The 20,543-nt window shown below is 34.4% G+C and overlaps 2 protein-coding genes across 4 annotated transcripts in view; both read right to left on the reverse strand.

The window, feature by feature from the left end:
* LOC115440733 overlaps positions 1-15,754 on the reverse strand; it is a 48,182-nt gene extending 32,428 nt beyond the window's left edge. Inside the window, exons 1-14 of one of the 3 annotated variants that reach the window (XM_037437978.1) lie at positions 15,739-15,754; positions 14,781-14,956; positions 13,642-13,711; positions 12,451-12,582; positions 8,783-8,924; positions 7,609-7,751; positions 6,993-7,166; positions 6,360-6,587; positions 5,186-5,287; positions 4,842-5,003; positions 4,145-4,246; positions 3,117-3,208; positions 1,973-2,090; positions 355-474 (exon numbers count right to left, since the gene is read on the reverse strand). In XM_037437978.1, the coding sequence (XP_037293875.1) occupies positions 355-474; positions 1,973-2,090; positions 3,117-3,208; positions 4,145-4,246; positions 4,842-5,003; positions 5,186-5,287; positions 6,360-6,587; positions 6,993-7,166; positions 7,609-7,751; positions 8,783-8,924; positions 12,451-12,582; positions 13,642-13,711; positions 14,781-14,956 (1,761 nt within the window). In that variant the 5' untranslated portion in view covers positions 15,739-15,754. Of the gene's footprint in view, positions 1-354; positions 475-1,972; positions 2,091-3,116; positions 3,209-4,144; positions 4,247-4,841; positions 5,004-5,185; positions 5,288-6,359; positions 6,588-6,992; positions 7,167-7,608; positions 7,752-8,782; positions 8,925-9,436; positions 9,545-10,656; positions 10,735-11,487; positions 11,667-11,912; positions 12,020-12,450; positions 12,583-13,641; positions 13,712-14,780; positions 14,957-15,738 lie in introns of those variants that run through there. The other 2 variants (XM_037437975.1, XM_037437976.1) reach the window with 2 other exon arrangements.
* LOC119189103 lies at positions 15,735-18,608 on the reverse strand. Its single transcript, XM_037437927.1, has 4 exons — positions 18,448-18,608; positions 17,363-17,516; positions 16,831-17,080; positions 15,735-15,838 (listed from the first exon to the last, which is right to left on the reverse strand). Exons 1-4 carry the CDS (start codon positions 18,492-18,494, stop codon positions 15,735-15,737), a joined length of 555 nt encoding a protein of 184 aa, XP_037293824.1. The 5' UTR covers positions 18,495-18,608.
* Between the last annotated feature and the right edge of the window lie 1,935 nt (positions 18,609-20,543).

Consider the following 20,543-nt stretch of genomic DNA (forward strand, 5'->3'; position numbering starts at 1 on the left):
AGATTTGGCGTTCCGAAAATTCACTGTGTTCAAATGATTTGAACTGATATCCATTCAAACGGACTTTAGTATGATCAATATTGACAGCTTGTGTAGCAGCTAAAAAATATTAGTCAAATAAGTAGAATTATTTGTTGTTCAAGTGAATACAATGGTTATAACAGTGACGTTTTGGTCGCCATTTTGGATCAGATTTTGAACAAATAGTTTATATTGACGTTCGTGTCTATAGAATATACGTGATATATAAAGTTGTCAGAGATCGATTCAGTTTGGGATCGTGTCTAGTCACTTTAATAATAATTTTGTTCCGTCTGCGCAGCCCCTAAGTGTTTGTTTAATTAAAAACGTTACCTTCTGCAAAATGTACATGTCTCGGCCGATGTCGGCCGCGTGTTGGACTATCTCATTGTCCGGGAGGACGATTGTCCTCGTGTTCGCTGCGACGGTCTGGAGAAAGTCGCGATTGCACTTCTGCCACAGATTAAATATATAAATGTGTACGTGCAGATATTGGAGTGACAGATTCGTGAGGATCTAAGTTTAATTAAAAAAAAGAGCAATACTGTATATAATATATAATATAATATCAGCCCTGTATTATATAGGTACTGTCCCACTGTTGGGAACGGGCCTCTACTACTGAGAGGGAATAGGCCTTAGTCCACCACGCTGGCCTAGTGCGGGTTGGTAGACTTCACACACCCTTGAAAATTCCTAATAGAGAATTTCTCAGGTATGCAGGTTTCCTTACGATGTTTTCCTTCACCGTTAAAGTAAGCGATAATTCACAAAGAATACACATATATTTTTTTTAGAAAAGTTAGAGGTGTGTGCCTTTGGGATTTGAACCTGCGGACATTTTTCTCGGCAGTCCGTTCCACAACCAACTAAGCTATCGCCACTGTATTCCTATTTTTTTTCTTTGATTTAGTAAAAATAAACGAGAATCGAAAGTCATTGAAATTGATTGTTATGATGATGGCAACGAAGTGCCTTGCAGTGTCTGGAAATTAATTTTTGATTGAATTCTATTAATAGCAAAAACTAGTAGAACTTATCAGCAAGCAAGCCATTTATCATATAAACATCGAGTTAGCTACAATTAAAATACATAAAATTATACTTCGCAGACCCGGAACAATCTCATGCTTGGATTCATGGATGTTTCTTAGTCCATCACGTATACTAATTGATTTGGATAAAAGGCACACGGACACGAATGCCCTTAATTACCAGATATTATTTGCTCGATAAATCGCTCCTGTGAGATTTCATCCACGAAATCTAGTCAAGAAATTGTTTACAAAGGACTCACACGTGTCATGTCTGTAGGAAGCCAAAAGATGATTTGTAAGTAAACAAATCGATTATGATTTCACGGTCATATTTAATCTGTAATAATTAACTTTAACGAATTTAATCATTTCTTATGATTACGCGAATGTTAGACGTTGAAATAAAACTATATTGTGGAATTTATTGCGGTTTTTATATTATAATTTTCCGACGTTTCGAAGACTGCAGCCTTCGTGGACACGGGGTGGGCTGAGTTTAATGACTTCTTCAGAAATGTTTTGTCATCATTTCCAATCGTAATGATAAGATATTTAGCAGCTTTTTCACTTTGTATTGATGAATGTCCTACTAATATTATAAATGCGAAAGTTTGTGAGGATGGATGTATGGATGTATGGATGTATATATGTATTTTCCTTTTTTACGAAAAAACTACTGTACGGATGTGAATGAAACTTTATAGTAATATTGATTATACTTCAGAATAACACATAGGCTACATTTTATAAGGATTTTGTGTAATTTGGTCATAATATAATGATACATATCAAGTAAGTTTGAAAAAATAAATATCCCGGAAAACTCCTTCATGCGGGCGAAGCCGCGACCACAAGCTAGTCATGCTTAAATCACATATATATAATATAGACCATAAGTACTTAATTATCAATACCTGGAAAAGCGGACAATGCAGCAGTGTTTCGACCATTTCTATCGACAACACCTCCTGTTGAATATTCGCCGACATGTCCTGAAATATTTCCTCACTCGACACAGCATTGTTGTAATACCTGCGACCAATTATTTAACATGCAGCAATGGACGATTCCCGGCTGATGATAATGAATTTTATTTTTAAACGGAAACGGCGCTGTGACCCTGATGGTTGCTGGAGTGGGGTCAAATAGAATGTCGACTGCCGAGAGATGATTACCCCTCGACACTCGACACAATTATGCCGGCCTGTTGGAACCGGATATATACAGACTGATCCCGGAACGCGACACACTTACGTGGTTCACTATGACGGGTTTTAACATCTTGTGTACGGTGGTCGCTATCAACGCGGATATAAAATATATCTTACCACCAACAAAACGTGATAATTATCTGACATTAATTATTTTTTAAATTTCATAATAATCATACACCTTATATTTGTCTAAGGTAGTGAAACGACACTACAAATAATATTTACTAAGAGGTTTGGCGCCAGGTAGCTAAGAGTCGTAAAATCAACTAAAACCTCACGCTGAGAATGAGAACATATCGCGCTAGTCTTAAGTAACTACTTATATGGTTGTCGATGTAAGATGGAGGAAAAAACTAATCAAATTGACCCCATTGTTTTAATAGCAACGTTCATGTGAATAGGTCACCAAATTAAGCAATTAAAATAATTGTAAATAATTGATAAATGCAATTTTATTTTAATAATTTTAACAAAAATTTTAATGAGTACTATTTAGAAAAAAATAATAATTACATGGTTTTCCACGATTCCGATTACGAAAACACTTGGATTGTCCGGCATATCGATTTAAAACAATATAATTATAGAAATATCTTAACATGGAAACAATAAAGATTTAAAAAATATACTTGCACTAGTTACTACTACTTCAAATTCAGATTACTTATATATTTCAGACCGTATTCTGTAATTATGGTTATTTAAAATACTTATATACCATTAAGTAATTCAATTTAAATGTTACGCAATTATTATTTGATGTGTAGCTGAATTAAATGCCACAGTAACCAGTAGTGGATTCTACCAGCAAAATTATAGAAAAAGAAAATTAAAAAAAACGTACCATTGTACACAGAAGAACTTTTTAACGCGCGATTTAATTTTCCCGCTCACGTGGTTCACCGACAAGAAGTAGAACAATTCTCTCATGGATTCCTAAAAAATAATTATAATTACTTTTCTACTACTTAATCTAACTCTAAACAACAATAACACCAAATATATAAACTTGCTGGTATTTCGTAAATAATTAATTAAATACTAAACACGAAATAGAAATACAGCCATACCCAAAAAACCACGCTGGTTTTTCGGTATACTATATATTTTATTTATTTATACTATGTATAAAATAGGTACGAAAATATTATTATAAAAAATACTTATTCGCAAAAGATTTTATTTTTACAATTTTGCACATAACAATCATGTTCTAAGTATTATATATTTCCTATGATTCTAATCAGTATTACAACTACAAAGAGTCCAAATGCAAAACCGTTGATACGCGCTATTATTTGCTCATACATTAATTAAATAAACACACAACTGGAGGTTTATTTATTCTAGTACATCCAAACAATCATATAAAAACACATCTATTATATTACGGTATTGTTGGGCCTACATTTAATTATAATGATAACAAACAAAACATTATACAAGGAACAGTGAAATAAAACAGTTTTATCCCTAGAAACTACGATGAAATTAAAAAAATACCGTTATTTGCAAATCGACTCAGAAAAAGATAAATACTAGTGTGTGCGCGTAATGATCACACTTTCTGATTGGCCAATTTTCGAATTAACAATATTTTTGGTAGTTAATGCTAGTTAATAAAATAACCATTCACCAAAGAATTGGTAGCTCATGTAAATATCTTCTAAATTCTAGTCTTTACGGACCCTACCCCGTTTACTATCAGTGAGAATAAAAATACTTTCTCATGCCCATAAAAAATATACGTTCAAACCATCATTTATATCCAATCGACTCGCACTATCGGATAGCATTGTCATTTTCCGAAACAACGAAGCTAAGTTATTCAAGAGAAGCAATAAAGTAACATTAATTTGAGAGGGAACGTGCCTTGAACTTTAATTTCCTTTGAGTAGAAAGCAAGTAGAGACTGCAAATTTTAGCTATGTAGAAACAACTGAGGTAAGTTCCAAGTGTAAACAACAGTACTACCTGCAACAAAGCACTATACACAGATTACGTTTGACATTGGAGTAGATTGTTCCTTGTGTAATAACGTTCGCAGGTACATTTGTACGTAGCACGTATAAGCTCGTTCTTGCACACCGTAGCCACAAGCTACACATTGCCATAGGAGAGGGCACACATTGGGCATATGTAGCGCATGTAATCTAGTTTTTGAACGCTATAGTTAGAAGCTACGTATTTTGTCATGGGAGAGGGGCACACCTTGGGCGTGCGTAGCGTATGTGAGCTAGTTTTTGAACGCCGTAGTTACAAACTACGCGCGTCGCTATACGACAGGGAGCCTCAGGTACATATTGGGCATACGTAGCGCGTATAAGCTACGTGCGTAGTAATAGGAAAGCGTACTTTTCAGTATCCTGTGGCAGTATAAGCGTATACGCGCTACATTTGCCCAATATTGTGAAACTATTGTCATTTTTAAAAAAAATAATAAGAAAAATTATACCGATACGTCAAGTCATCCAAATGTCTTCCAATAAGAACAAACCTTTACATTCTCATAAAAACAATTCCTTAAAAATCTTCCAAATGGAAGGCATAAAGGTAAACAGATCCATACCACAACCAGATCTGTGATGCCTGGCGCTATATCAGAAGTGCCGGTGCCAGTAAACACCGCTGTGCCGAAAGCAAACGACGACATCATTGGGTGCTCGTGCTTTGCATCATTCGTCATAAACACTTTCGTCTCCCAGTAGATTAACAGTGACATCCATGAATTCTGGAATTAGGGGAAACGTCCGAAATTCCAATGTTTATAGCCCAACGCAAAGAAATAAGCTAATGTCACCCTATAATTCATAACCAAAAAGTAATCTATAAGTATCTAAAATAAAAAAAAGTCTTAAATTTAAACACAGCAAAAAATATTTTTCATGTCATGAATGTAAAACAATAACTGACCTGACGACACAATGTTCTTGGACACGCGAACAAAAACAAAAAACAGCCAGACCAATAGCAAAATATGCAGAACAGAATGAAAAACTTCAATAGACTCAAGAGCTGTAAACAATATATATTAACAATTTAACTAAGAACACTAGTAATGAGGCTATTTCAAAATAATAACCAGTAAAGTATTCTACAAAATGTTTAGTTTCAGAATATTTGTTGATTAAAAATTTAAATAAAGGGATGAAGCTTACAGTAACGATGTTGATGACAATGATGCTTATTATCATAATATTATACTAAAAGTCATTGACGGTTATGATTTGAAAAATTGATCACAATTTGCGTCAAAATTGATTAAATGCTACTTCTTTCCTTACAATCAAATAAATTGGTACGATTCCATCATATGTCCCAACAAACACTCCTACTTCAGTATAAGTTTTCGTTATTTTGTATCTAATATTTGGGATACAACTTTATATTTTAAGAAACGCAACGGAAAGCGACTAAGATATAAAGGAATTTGCGTTTTACAAAGGCGTTTCAGTTTTGTGTCAGATATTTAAATTGAATAACATTTAAATCGTTCCTCAAATTCCCAAAATTATTGAAAGTATTATACGAAAGGAATGAAGGTTTACGAGAAATTAAATAAAGTTGTGTTAAACCATTTGGGATTTCGCGATTCAAGATATGTAACATGGCATGGGAACTCCAAATATCTGAGTGCTCAAGCTAACTACAACTATATTTATGTGGTGAACCTGAGATTAGGTTGACCAGCAGCTCGACGCGAAACCAACCCACATTAAACAAGTGTGGTTGGGAATGAAACAAATCCGAAATTATTAATGTTTTCTATACGGCACAGCAAAGTGACCCCACTGCACCTGATGGTAAGTGGAGTGGGGTGCAATAGAATATCGACTGACGAGAGATGATTACCGCTTCACACAATTATGCCGGCCTGTTAGAACCGGATATACACAGGCTGATCTCAGAACGCAACACATTTACGTGGGCCACTAAGTCGGGTTTTAACAATTGGAGTGTCAAACAATTAAATATTTAAAGCCATACTACTATTCCTAGTAAACGTTATTTTTTTATGAATTGAAAAATAACTTCAAAAGATAATGTGATCGATTCTGTGAGCATCCAGTTTAGCCATCAAACTCACCTTTACATGACTGTTAAAATTCTTCTCCCATTTGACGAAATAATCCCAAATATGCCACACTTGCAGCACGGGGAACAACTTGGCTGCTTGTCCAGCCACCGTTTCACCATTAGGATCCAATGTATCGGTAAATATGTACACGGGAAACAAAGATATGATGTCTAAGTAAAACCCAAATGAAGACATTTTCACTTCTGTTATTTCTTTTACTGTTTCTTTTCTAATGTTCTGTAAAAATAGTTCAAATACTTCTAAATTTAACTCCTCATATTATTACTCCTACAGTTGTAATTGCCAATTTATTATGAATTATTTTGCATTTACCAATGATTGATCTAGTAACCAAAAAATCAGTTTCAAATCTATCAAAGCTACGCCCAGCCTAAAAACGGTAACAAAATTATGTGTGAAATACCCTTAAACAATAAGCCCGGTAGTCGTTCTAAGTTATAATACAACTCTAATAATTCCTTTTGAGAAACTTTGAAACAAGGAATCACTACTAAAATTTAACTTTAGTACCTTAGGATTCAATGCGATCTCTGAATTTTTTATCAATCACTAATTACATTATTGATATTAACTAACAATAATACCTAACAAAATCTATTTTACCAAACAACATTACCTTACCTTATCAATAATGGCAGTTGTGAGCTGAACGTAAAGGTTGAGTAGCAAGCCGGCGGTGACGATGGTTCCAAGGACCTTCTCCGCCTCGAACTGCCTGTTCGTGATGGCCGAGTAGGGAGACATCGCACATACGTACAGCACTATTACAAAATGTGCCAAATCACACATGTACGTCTGTGAGGCATATATTGAACGGAATAAATAGAGGGTAGTTCATTTAGCTATTGCAGGCCTTCATGACGACGCAAAAAAAGAGGTGTTATAAGTATTTTGCATGTATCTATTTAGCATAGTAACTCCCGAAGAGATAAACTGATTTTGATATTTTTTTTAATTATCTTGTTACTGTCGAATAGGTAAACTAGACCATACTTGATAGAAATGAATGTTATGTGTTACACGCAGGCTGAGGGGGTAGCAAACGAAGCAGCTACCAAGAGCCTCACACTTGCAAGGGTTACAAGGAAAATATTGCCGTCCTTCGACAATCAGGTAAAAAATAGGAAAAGAAATACCAGATACCGGCCAAAGCTTCTTATTAGCCAAGGCCCTCACTAGATACAAGTCTGTCTATGGTTTTTTTTTAATTATTACGTTATATTATGATAACACTTACGAAATCCGTGTTAGGTTCCAAAATCCACGGAAAGTTTGATCTGAGACATATCCGAGGCGCATCAATAGTGGTTACATTACTGGTCACCTCATACAGCTCTAAATACTCAGTCGTAAACTTAGGTAACCGAACGTTATTTTCATCTGAAAATTAATTCATTATAATTGCGATGATTAGAAACCGGATTATATGAAACATAAAAATCCTTAAATATGCATAGATATGTGTACGAATTCTTTAAGTTTGCAGCATCCCATGTTTTTAGCAACTGTATGCAAAAACTGAACTGCCGAGACGAATGTCCGCAGGTTCAAATCCCAAGGGCACACACCTCTGACTTTTCAAAAAAATCATGTGTGTATTCTTTGTGAATTTATCGTTCGCTTTAACGGTCAAGGAAAACATCGTGAGGAAACCTGCACATCTGAGAAGTTCTCTATAGGAATTTCGAAGGTGTGTGAAGTCTACCAATCCGCACTAGGCCAGCGTGGTGGACTGAGGCCTTAATCCCTCTCAGTAGTAGAGGAGGCCCGTGCTCAGCAGTGGGCAAGTATATAATACAGGGATGATATTATTATATGCAAAAACTACCGGAAACTGACAAAATATGCAAATGCATATCCGGTCTCTAGTTATGAGGAAATCGCTCGCCATAAGACATATTTTTAATAATATAAGCCTACAACTGAGCTAGTGGGTTTTCATGATTAAAGGCATTGTACCATCCACAATACTTAACATGTGAAACCTTCGCAATAACAGCTCTCAGATTTGATACACAAGAAAATATCACAAAACTATGTTTGATATCTTGTGAAGTCAAGAGATGTCTAGAGATTGAACCCAAAACATCGAGTCTAGTTTGCAATTAGTCGCCTATTGCGATAAATTGTAATAAATATAAACTAAACATAAAATAAAAATCTACATATCTACCGTGTAACCACCATTGTGTGTAAACAAAGAAAAACAATTTCATATTTCATTGTCCACGAAAAGCCGCATTCATCACAATAACATCAATATTAAAAGGTATTTCGAATCAAATCAAAATTTGTAATCTAACAAATTGATTCATCATAATCATCAAAAGCCCGGCCGTTACTGCAAACTGGTATAACAATAACCAATCTTTGTCCAGTGTAAATGTGCAAACAAGTATAACCCTTCTAACCTCTGTAATACATGTGAGAATCATCTACGAACGTCGGGTCTTCTTCCTCGGCGCCGACCAAATTGTCTTTGAGCACTTTCATGGGCCGATAGCGAGTTCGAATGAGCCTCGAATCCCCTTTATCGTACTTCATTATTGATTCCTAAAGTCAATGTTTCAATGTAAGTTGTGGTTGCTTTGATTTATACATTGGTTTCGTCAGATTGATATTATTTAACTTATGTGTAAGGAATAAAAACCACTTAAATTGATTATTAGTAATATTTTGTGATACTTGTGTAAATAAAATGTAATATAGAGAACATATAATATAACTGATTTCTCATTAAACAAAAATTGTAGTAATTTCTTGACACCAAATCATAAATCGTTTAAAGTTTTTTTTATCGTTAGTATTTACCATTGTTGGTCATGCTGTCTGGTTTTGTTGAAACAGAGGGATAATTAACTAACTTATTCTGTGTATTCTTTTTTTAATTTACATTACTAAAATTAATATTATAATAAGAATCGAAGGAAGTCGCTGGGTGCATGCCGCTTCTAATAGGACGATCTGGCAATCTTTAGAAGAAGCTCATATTCTGTGGACATCCTGCGGCTGGTGATGATAATAATGATGGAAATTAATATGTTTTAATGTTATTAATACGTTACCTTTCTTCGGCGTGTTTTGCTCAGCCTGTCGTTGATTTTGTCACGAATATGACGCAGCATAGCGGGATATTCAGATATCACTCGCATGAAGTCAGTCCGACGTAGTACCTTATAATTTTTATTTATAAACAGATCAGTATGTGTACAACATAATAAACTGTTTTAAACTTAAAGAACATCTGAATTGGATTCCATAAACAACTATTTTTAAAATCCCAGATAAAAAGCCATAATTCCTGAGTTTTGGTACTGGCATTTCTAGTTAAAGACTTAAGACATTAATTTCAATCTTGAAAAGTCTTTTGCAAACCCCATCCCATAAAATCTATACTATTATATAAAGCTGAAGAGTTTGTTTGTTTATTTGTTTGAACGCGCTAATCTCAGGAACTACCAGTCCAAATTGAAAAATTCTTTTTGCGTTGGATAGCCCTATGTTCGTGGAGTGCTATAGGCTATATATCATCACGCTATACCCAATAGGAGCGGAGCAGTAATGGCTAATCTCAGGAACTACCGGTCCAAACTGAAAAATCTTTTTGCGTTGGATAGCCCTTTATTCGTGGAGTGCTATAGGCTATATATCATTACGCTATGACCAATAGGAGCGGAGCAGTAATGACTAATCTCAGGAACTACCGTGTTTGAACTGAAAAAATCTTATTGTGTTGGATAGCCCTTTGTTCCTGGTGTGCTATAGGCTATATATCATCACGCTATGACCAATCGGAGCGGTGCAGTAATGAAACATGTTGCAAAAACGGGGAAAAATTATTAGTTTTGAGAGCTTCCGTTGCGTGCGCTGCGTAAACGGTTAAAGTTATGCAACAATGATGTATGACGGGATTATTCCTCTTAAAAAGTTCTAAAAAATAATATTATAAAACAAAGTCCCCCGCTGCATCTGTCTGCCTGAACGTGTTAAACTCAAAAACTACCCAATGTATTAAGATGAAATTTAGTATGGAGACAGTTTGAGACCCTGGGAAGAACATAGGTTCCCGGGAAACTACTACCTTTATAACGGAAAACTTTAGCCTGATAAACTTTATAACGCGGGCGGGGCCGCGGGCAAAAGCTAGTCATTTTATAAACCCAATGTGTTGTCAACCTGAGAATTAAACCCGAGATATTCCAGTCGTTTACAAAGAGGTCATTATAATAAATGGTTTCAATCGTACTACTGGTATACAATATCATGGATCTGATCTTTACAATACCTGTAGCTCGACGTACGTAGCCGCTTTCACTGTTACCTTCGACGGTATAGAGTAGAAAAGGCTCAGCTCACCTAATACCTAGAACAAAACGCCATACATGTGTTCGAGTCGAAACCACTTAGGTTCAATTTTAAGTTTATGAATCGTAGTCCTGGTTTTTCAAAGCATCACATAAGATAGAAAATTAATTAATGATATCCGACCACATGAACAAATTGACAATTGAACGAATAAAGATGTATAATTTATTTTTGTATTCAGTCCGGTTATAATTTATTTGATAAAAGGTTTTTATCTGACGATTGAATCAGATAAGAAAGGTATAGAAAAGTCAAGTTTGAATTTATTTTTAAAATAAAGAAACCAATGTTTGAAATACGGCAATCGATTTTCTATTTCTAAAGACGTGTTAAAATTGTTATTTCAAAGCGCTTGCTTTTAAAACAATTATATACTAACTATAATTTCCAAGATACGCGTACATCCATTAACGAGAACACAACATGTCGACATCTCTATTTAATTAAATTAGTTTAATGTGGACTAGTATTTAGTATCCAACATACATATCTAATTACTCATTGTACCTACTAATAAATTACTAGTTAGGTCTTTTACAGACTGATTCATTATAAATTATATAGAAAATTCTGCTGTAAATTATAGGCGTTCAGATACAGAAATCGATTGATAAATCAGCGACAAAACTTTACTTGGGTGTTATGGCAGAAACGACGCTCTACGAAGCGTAACACATGGATTATCTCTTTCCAAATGTGTCACTGTCAAGTACAGTATCTCTTTCTACAGAGTGCGGAGTTCTATACTAACCGTGTTTTCTTTAAAAGCAATCATAGGGCTTTCATCATCTTCATCAGACAACATCTCAATGATGCCCCTCTTAACGCACATCATGCCATTTTTGACCACCCCCTGACTCCAGATCTGCTGTCCAGCGAGGTAAATCTCATGTTTCATGAGTAGAGATATTTGTCTCATGAATGCTTCATCTATAATATTTGTTGAGTATACTATAATATATGTAGACGCTACTGGAATCGAACCCTCTCGATTAGAAGTCGATTCTATCCCCATAATGGGCATAAATTCTAATACAGTATAACTTTATTTTCTCCCTTTAAATGTAATAAATTCACAGACATATAACTCCAAAGCCCACTAGTGACGTCTCAAGTACCTGCGCTTTCACAATAAAGAATCATTTCAAACCATTAAGAAGGTTGTATAACACTCACCCGTATCCCTAAACAGCAATGAACTATGGAAGTATCCAACGTTGATATCAAAGATCAACTCCATTTGCAAAGGCTGTGGCAATTTTGCAACTGTCTAGACGTTAGCACACCATCCTTCATCTCCCACAACAACTCTTTGTACTTCTTTGCCTGATCCAGTAAGCAAGGCTGAACTCCTCGAAATCGTAAATAGTTCACCATGTGATGATACTGAAAAAGTTAAAGATGATGATTATAGTTAAATCTGGATTGAAACAAATTACTGTGTATCGGATGTTCAGGCTTCCATTAACTTAGTATAATGTACCATACCTTCGTTTGATATATTTTGACTGGCATAAGAACTGGAATATAAAAAATATTCAGGAAGAAAGTAAAGCTTTCAGGATTTGAAAGAAACATTTACATAATCAAATTACACTTCATTTCTATCACTCGTGGTGCAATAAAGTCACTTTCTCGTGTTAAAATAAAAGAATATTATTTTGAAATATCTGAACCTTAGAACGAAAAAAATTGATTTATAAATCTATCTAACCCGATCAACAAAAAGAGCTCTGCGACTGTTTTCCAACACCAACTCCCAGGAAATAGCTCCAATGAACCGATATCTCATGAAGACGAAACCAAACAACATGAGAAATGACGTCAACCATTTCTCGAGGTCATACTGAAAAAAATCGTAGCACAAAATTATTCACTTTTTATTTAAAAGTACATCTTACATATATTTATATAATTATTTATTTAAAAGTACATATTTGATAGCATCACACACCATTCGATAAATTATTTTTCTTTTTAGTAAATTTTAAACTTTGTCAATGAATTCATAAAAACACCTTTTAGTAGATATAATATGTTCAGTGATATAAAATCTTGTTTATAATAATCACTTAATGGTAACTAAGAACTAAATACCCTGTCTTTGCTAATGAACAGTAAGTACTTAGACATACTAATTAGCAAGAGCTACATTTCCCTGCACTCGTCTTCTAAATAATGTGAGGTTAACTACCACAATGTCCCATAACTGCCCTAGTTAAAATATCCTTTACACTAAAACACGCCTTTTCAAAACTGGTACTTCTAAATAAAAATAGACAAACATTTTATATTTCAAGGATATATCGGATTTACGATACACATTTTTTGCTCTCCGATGACTGAACACTACGAAACGTACAAAGAAATCCGTGAACAAAGTAAAATTCCCCGTACTTGAATTTTGTAAAAGTTGGCTACAAACGGTTTTACCGTGCGCCTTTTGGGTAGAACTGAAGGCGCTTTGGGCTGAATAAAAGAACTGGCCCAAGGGTAGGTGTAAAATATTCAAGTTGATCGGGAACAAAAACTTTTCAACGGCCAGTTGCACTTTTGTTTGTAACCTACATTTGAAAATGGACGTAGAAATGCAACCTTTGAATTTATTTTACCTTGTATTTTAAATGTAAGAACGTAAATGTAACATTAAACTACAATTACATAACATTATATACCACGGATTAGATCTCTCAGATGGATGACTTCACGGTGGCTGATAATAAAAACTAAGGCAAATCTTCAAACATTGAGGTAAAATGTATGCAAGTAAAAATTATTACATTATCCGTGAACAAAATTAACATAATGACATTATTCATTGTCGAATTCATCCCAACAATTTACAAGTTAAAATAAGGAATATAATACAAATCTACAATTATTGTTGAATAAAAATAATACCAACCAACGGAAAAGCGTCTCCAAATATAACGTTGTATAGGCGGCAAGCGCAATAATACCAGCACGACTTATAACTGCAAAGAAATAATAAGATATACACAACATCCTGTCCATTTTTTCGACTTGGAGTTAGCAGGATTGCTATCACACTAATATTTCGCCAATACTATAGATCCGATATCAAAGCTAGCTAAAATTCACTAGACTATATAGTTATTTTTATTTCCTCCCTACCACCTGGTAGGAACTTGCCACTGTCACCAATGAATGTCGGCAATGCCAGGATCAAAGCAAAGCCGCTGCTAACCGAAAAAAAAAATTTCAAACCTTCACTCTCCAGAGTTCACATGTGTAATAATATCTCTTTATGCAAAATGTATTTAAATTAAATATTAGTTCTTTGCCAATAATCTTCATTATAAGAAATATTTCCGTTCATTTTCTTTAATACAAGCAAATATGAAAGTCCCAATGAATTAATCATATTAGTCGCGAGAAGACTTTAACGGTAATGCAGATGAAAAATTAATTATATTCTTCTTTATTATGTAATCCTGGTATCACGCATTATACCTTTAAACATATATGTTTTTATGAATAAAGAGAACCTTTACCAGCGTAATATTTTTGGGAGCTTTGGGAGCTTATCATGGAATACATTATTGGAAGCTTTAAAGCAAGCTTTAATGAACGTATTTTATTAATGTTGAAAGGTTATTAAAATTAACCTGAGTGATTAGTGAACGCCATAATATTGTAGAAACATACCATGGGTTCGTTTTGGCAATTCTAAGTAAAACAGACCAATAAAAATCTGATGATTATTTTCTACGAGACGAGCTATTTGACTGATGGTGTCACAAATGCCTATAAATAACAACAGGGCATTGTAATATCCTTGTCATCTAGAGACAAATGTTTAGTTATTTCCCAGTTATTATTTTCCAGAATTTGCCGTGTATAGCCATCATAACGCAGGTTAGAGACCAGAAGCTAAGTTCGTTTAACTTTACTTGCTTTGCTAAGGAAATTACACATAGAACTATATAAGAATGTATACCAGCTTTGCGAACTAAGCTAAATGAACTTGGGTTAGTTTACGGATATAACTAAAGACCGCAAATTAGATTTCCAGTACATTACCTATTAAACTTTAACTTCCGAGAAGCTACTTCTCCAGGTGATCCGTCCAACAGAAGACTAAATTGTATACTTTTAGACTGATGAAGAGCAAACCAAAGGCAAGTGGATGCGTGCAATATGAGTATTACTGTCAACATGTGTTCCAATAGATATAAGGTTTTTCGAGAGGTGCGCATCTGTGAAATATGCATTTATTAATTCTTGTATCAAAATACCACTTCACAGGAATATGAAGATTTCTCCTTTCATACAAAATGCCCCAGTTAAGTGGAGTGGAAGGGAATATTGATTAACGATATATCTCCAATCGTTACAATTATGACGGCACAGGCCGATTCTATCGCGACATAATTACGTCGGCCAATATGGCGAGTATACCTCTTGTATACTAGAAAGGCTAATAATTAATAACTAATGCTAAATAAGAGTCTTTATTAGAGCAAGAGAAGCTAAAACAATACTTGTTAGACATTTTGTCTGTTTGTTTGTACACGCATCATTATAATATGTTTGTCCTCGCGAGCAAAAAGCTAGTAAATAAATATTTTGCTTCGGCGTTTTCTTTAGCCTGTAACAAATTTACAATTTCTGCTACCCCGTACTGTCAGCAAAGAACCCTTTAGAGTTTAAAATCTATAATAGAGTACGATCCACAAAAGAAAATGAAAATATTCTTTGCATTTGTAAAAATAAGGAACGCTAAAATACTTCCAATATTGCTATATGCATAATTCTTCCCGAATAATTCATAGCTAGTAGCAATGTTAACTAAGAGACTGGGAGATCATGGGTTCTAGCCCAGATCAAAAAATATTTAACGTTTTGTTTTTTAACACAATAAAAGATAAGATTCTTTCTGCAATACGCTTAAACAATTTAATTGCGCCGAAGCGACGCAACATTGGAGTTAGAAAAGGCAATACGTAACTATATTTAATAAGTACATTATAATACTTACATGTTCCTTAATATCTCCAAAGTAAAGAACCTGTAAATGCGTCCAATGGCTAGCCATCTTCCTAACATCAACCATTCACATTGATTTTCTTTGTATGTAACTGAAAGTGATTTGAGATATTTCATACGAATGTAATCAGATTATTTTGTATTTTACAAGTGATTAAAGGAAGGAAAAAGCTACTCTCCATGTGGTAGGCGTTATATCCGCTTATAGAAAGCAACTACAAACTGATAATTTATTTAAAAAAACTGTATAGGTCGACGAGAGCAAAGTAAAAAAAGGCTATCTGCAAAATAGCCAGTTTACAGGAGAAGATAGGAGTGTTATTTTTTATTTCTCAGGCAAATTTTTTGTAATTTTTTTTGATATATGTTTATTGTTTATACTCTTAACAATTTATTTTATAAGTTTATAGAAATAGTCCTGTTTAATTAATACGATAAAGCAATAAAAAGAAAATTATGAATTTGTATATAACTATTTACCTTGCACCCGTCAAAGTATAGGTGACTTTATTTCACTTTAAGACAACTATATAGGTATCAACCATTTAGATATTACATGAAGAGGCAGACAATTCTAACCCAAATATAACTAAGTGGTTATGAATTGATTTGAACTATTTTCAGTAGTATTTGTCACAATATTTGATAAATAATATGCAAATTCAGTCAACATAAATAAAAGCATACAATATATTCAATAGGTCAAGACTTATAATTAACATAGACTTCAGACAGCTACATACAACAGTGTTAATAAAACAATTACGTATATAAATATGGTATATATTTGTGAATGGCAACACGCACGACACGCAACACTGTAGCGCTACACGCAACACTGCAACGCAACACTGTAGCGCAACACGTAACCCTGTAACGTAACACGTAACACTGTAGCGCAACACGCAACACAGTCGCGTAACACGCAACACTGTAACGTAACACGTAACACTGTAGCGCAACACGCAACACTGTAGCGCAACACGTAACATTGTAGCGCAACACGCAACAGTGCCGGCGACAGCGCCCCACGTACCGTCCGCATCACACTAGCTAATGATATAGAATATAGAAAATCTCTTACATATAATAGCCAAAGGTGTCAAGGAAACGACGTCATAAAAAAGTAACAATAAACTCCGCCGATGTACTCTCATATAGAGACGGACTAAAGGCCAAAACATATGGATCAAATGAACGAAAACATCGGCGAAGAATATCAGCTCTCCCAAGATAATGATCGTGGTGAAGTTAGACCACGTGTTGTTATCGAAGAAGTATGCTAGGAGCAAGTGGATCACGAACGTGGTGATGACTGCCAGGAGAACTGCGATCTGGTGAAGAAAGGTTTTTATAAAGGAAACAGGCAAGAGGTTAGTGATGAGATTTAAAATCATATTCCATAATGTATAAGGTCTATATTAAGTTCTAAACTGTGACTGATAAAGATAAAATAATTTCATAATATTACTTTCACTGACTTTTACGAGAACCTTATCTTCTAACATGGTCGAATTAGACTGACGAAACGAAGATGGTATTACTGTTTACAATGTAGCCAAATATGACTAAAACCTGACTTAGAACTCAGGACTCCTGTTTGTTTCATTCCTTACCTGAAACCACACATTCCAAGGCGTCAATAACACAATCCTTGTAATTCTTCCGATGCGTCCTTCCCACAGAAATCTACCTCGTAATTGATCTTGTTTTAACTTGGGCAGGTAATGGCGGCTTCCTGCATGACTGGTTGCAGTTGTTGCCAAGGTCCTGAAAGAATAGCTTAGTTTTAAAAGTATATGAGATGGCTTTTATCTCCAAGCCTGTCGCGCATTGTTCATATCTACCGCAAAGTACAAGCGACGTCGGCGTCAATAATCATCATCATCATCACCATCATCACCATCATCACCAGCTGTCGAACATAGCCCTCCTTAAAGATTTCCAAACCGACCTACAGTGGCTCTAAAATGTTGCATTTTAAGATTATCTACCGAAATTGGTACAAAAGATCATACAAAATAGTCTAACATTACAATCGATCTCAAGGTAGTAGTTTTCATCATTAATTCAATGACGATTACAGTAAATCTCAAAATAAGTGTTGCTCAAGTCGAGAATCGAACTCAAGACTACTACAGACACTTAACTAAAGAGGCGATAAACAAAAGGCCACATAAATTATTATTCCGAACGCAGCATTTTGTAAAAAGATTTTCCTGACATTTAAAAGGGTCGACGGCAAAAATAGAATGGCATTATGAATAATTACCTCGTCTTATTCTCAAATAAAAATACTTTAGTCGTGACAAAATCTAACCAGTTCATTACCTTGGAAAATAATCAAAATCAAACTATTTCTTTTTGGTTCTTATTTACAGTTCCTAAAACGTGTTATATGGCATTATTTATTAGAGATTTTTGTTTGCGACTCCGTCCGCATGTAAATGTTTTTTCCAGAATGAAATATCAGTGTGCACTTTCGCCATAAAATGAAAACCTTAAGTGCTTTTTACGATCCTATCTCTAAAAATTTCATGCACTCTGCAAATTAAAATCCCAAATAGCAAATATACCCGAAAAAGCTTTTGGCCCATTTTATAGTTACATGACATAACAACTCTTTACCAAATACCAGCATAGCAACGTCTAAAATCTAAATAACAGTTGCTACAAACGATAATTAATTTATAATTCTTACTCCGTCCCAACAGTTCCCAAAGAGGGCTCGCTAATACTCCTCAGCATTTTCGCTATATTTTATTCAAAATTGTTTCGAGAACAAAATATTTTATTCCATTTTGCTAATGTTACAGCGTGGCCTACTGGAAATCGTGAGTTCTTTATTTGAAAGCTAGATTACAGTTTGCTGAGTTTAATTACGCAATTAATAATATTGTATATTACTCAGACCTACCATTCTACTGACGGGCATGAGCGTCATCTACTAATGAAAATTATTCAATGCAAAAAATACTATATGTATAGCAAAATAAAGACCTATTTATATCAACGATTATTATTTAAGGTATGTCTTAAATCTCTACGTTTATCATCGAACCTCAAACACAAAACTGGAATAATCTAACTGCTTACGCAATTTCGGTATACAACCAATCTTCCTTTTAACTAAATGATTAAAACCGAAAGCCATTACAATTTTATGTGCCATTTGGGTATTTCGGGTAAAAGCAGCCCAAATGAAATGCCATATTTTGGCGGATATTGAAATTTTACTGCGGACTAGCGTTCGACGATCGTAAAGTCGGTAAGCAGGACTCGGAACGATAAACTAGGAAACGGGCCGAAACTCTTCAGCGATGGATTTCACATAAAACCATATATTGTCAACACTTTGCAGTTGGGTCGCGAAAGAGTTAAGGTGCAGTTCTAAACATGGTTGTAGCGACAAATCGCCGGAGCAGTCTGCAGTTGGTGGTGGACTGATTTATATGTTTCTTGTTAGGATTAATACATTATAGGCTCCAAAGGGACCCTAAAATGCCATTATATGAATTAAAGTAAGTGTAAACCACCTATAGTTAGTTAGGAGTGGAACGGTCTGCCGAGACGAATGTCTACAGGTTCAAAGCCCAAGGGCACACCTCTGACTTTGCCAAAGTTATGTGACTATTCTTCGGGAGTTATTGCTTGCTTTAAAAGTGAAGGAAAACTCTATGAGGAAACATGCATATTTAGCTTTCTGTAAGTGACTTTTGCATCGCATTTCTGTCGGGTAGGTACATTCTTCAGGCACAGATTAAATACCTTCGAAATTTATTCGCAAATGATATTTCTTCATCAACCTTTGGAATAGCACCTTTCAAACAAACAAGATTGAGGTCTGTACGTTGAACACGTATATTATCAAAATGTTTAGCCGTAAATAAGGAACTTACCCAAAAATCCAAGACCTATCTTAGCGTCATGATTGTCTGGTTGAGATCGCCACGAATAATAAGACCGCCATTTGTACCACCGATGTTTAAATTATTTACACCATATGTAGACATTTTTGTATTTAGTGTACAATAAACTTTTAAATAAAAACTTTCCCAAGTCTAAATAAACCTGAGGCTATTATAAACTGCGGTAGAATCAAAACACATTAATTACAACGATTCGGATGTTGAACCACATAAATTAATAGCAAATTGATTTACAGACGCTTGCCTCAAATTTATATGTATAGTGAATTCAAAATTTAGCAAAGGAAACCTAACTTTCAAAAATGAATAATAATTACACGCGAACTTGTATTAATTTATTTGCAATGCTATAGTAAGAAATTTCATTTTTAAAACTTACGGATATTCTAAACATTGTGTTGTAATATTTATTTAATTTTAAGTTTTGTGTTAATTACAATAAAACTGCTGTGTCATAAAAGTAATTGATTTCAAATTAATTAATAATACAGTACATTACACAACGCAGTTGTGATAGTATGTTGGAAATAGATCATTTTTCATTGTTTGTTAGTTCTATTGAAATAAAATAGTAAATTTTTTACCAATATTCTGTTACACATTGATAGTAAAAACAAAATTAAACTCACGTTAGTAACGTTTTTTGCGCGTGCAAACGGTGTCAAGTCTATGGACAACAATTCCAACTCCAATAAAAAATAAAAGAGGTTAAAAACTTTTTAATAAATTACAGCGCAATGGCCCATGCTGCATTTTATTTTTTATAAAATAGTGCGAAATTTAAAAATGGAATTAACGTTACATACTGCCAGTTATTTTATATTTTTTATACCAGTTGGCATTCATTTAAAAAGTATTTTTTATATAC

The sequence above is a fragment of the Manduca sexta genome, chromosome 12 (genome assembly GCF_014839805.1).
Source record: "Manduca sexta isolate Smith_Timp_Sample1 chromosome 12, JHU_Msex_v1.0, whole genome shotgun sequence".
NCBI lineage: Eukaryota > Metazoa > Arthropoda > Insecta > Lepidoptera > Sphingidae > Manduca > Manduca sexta.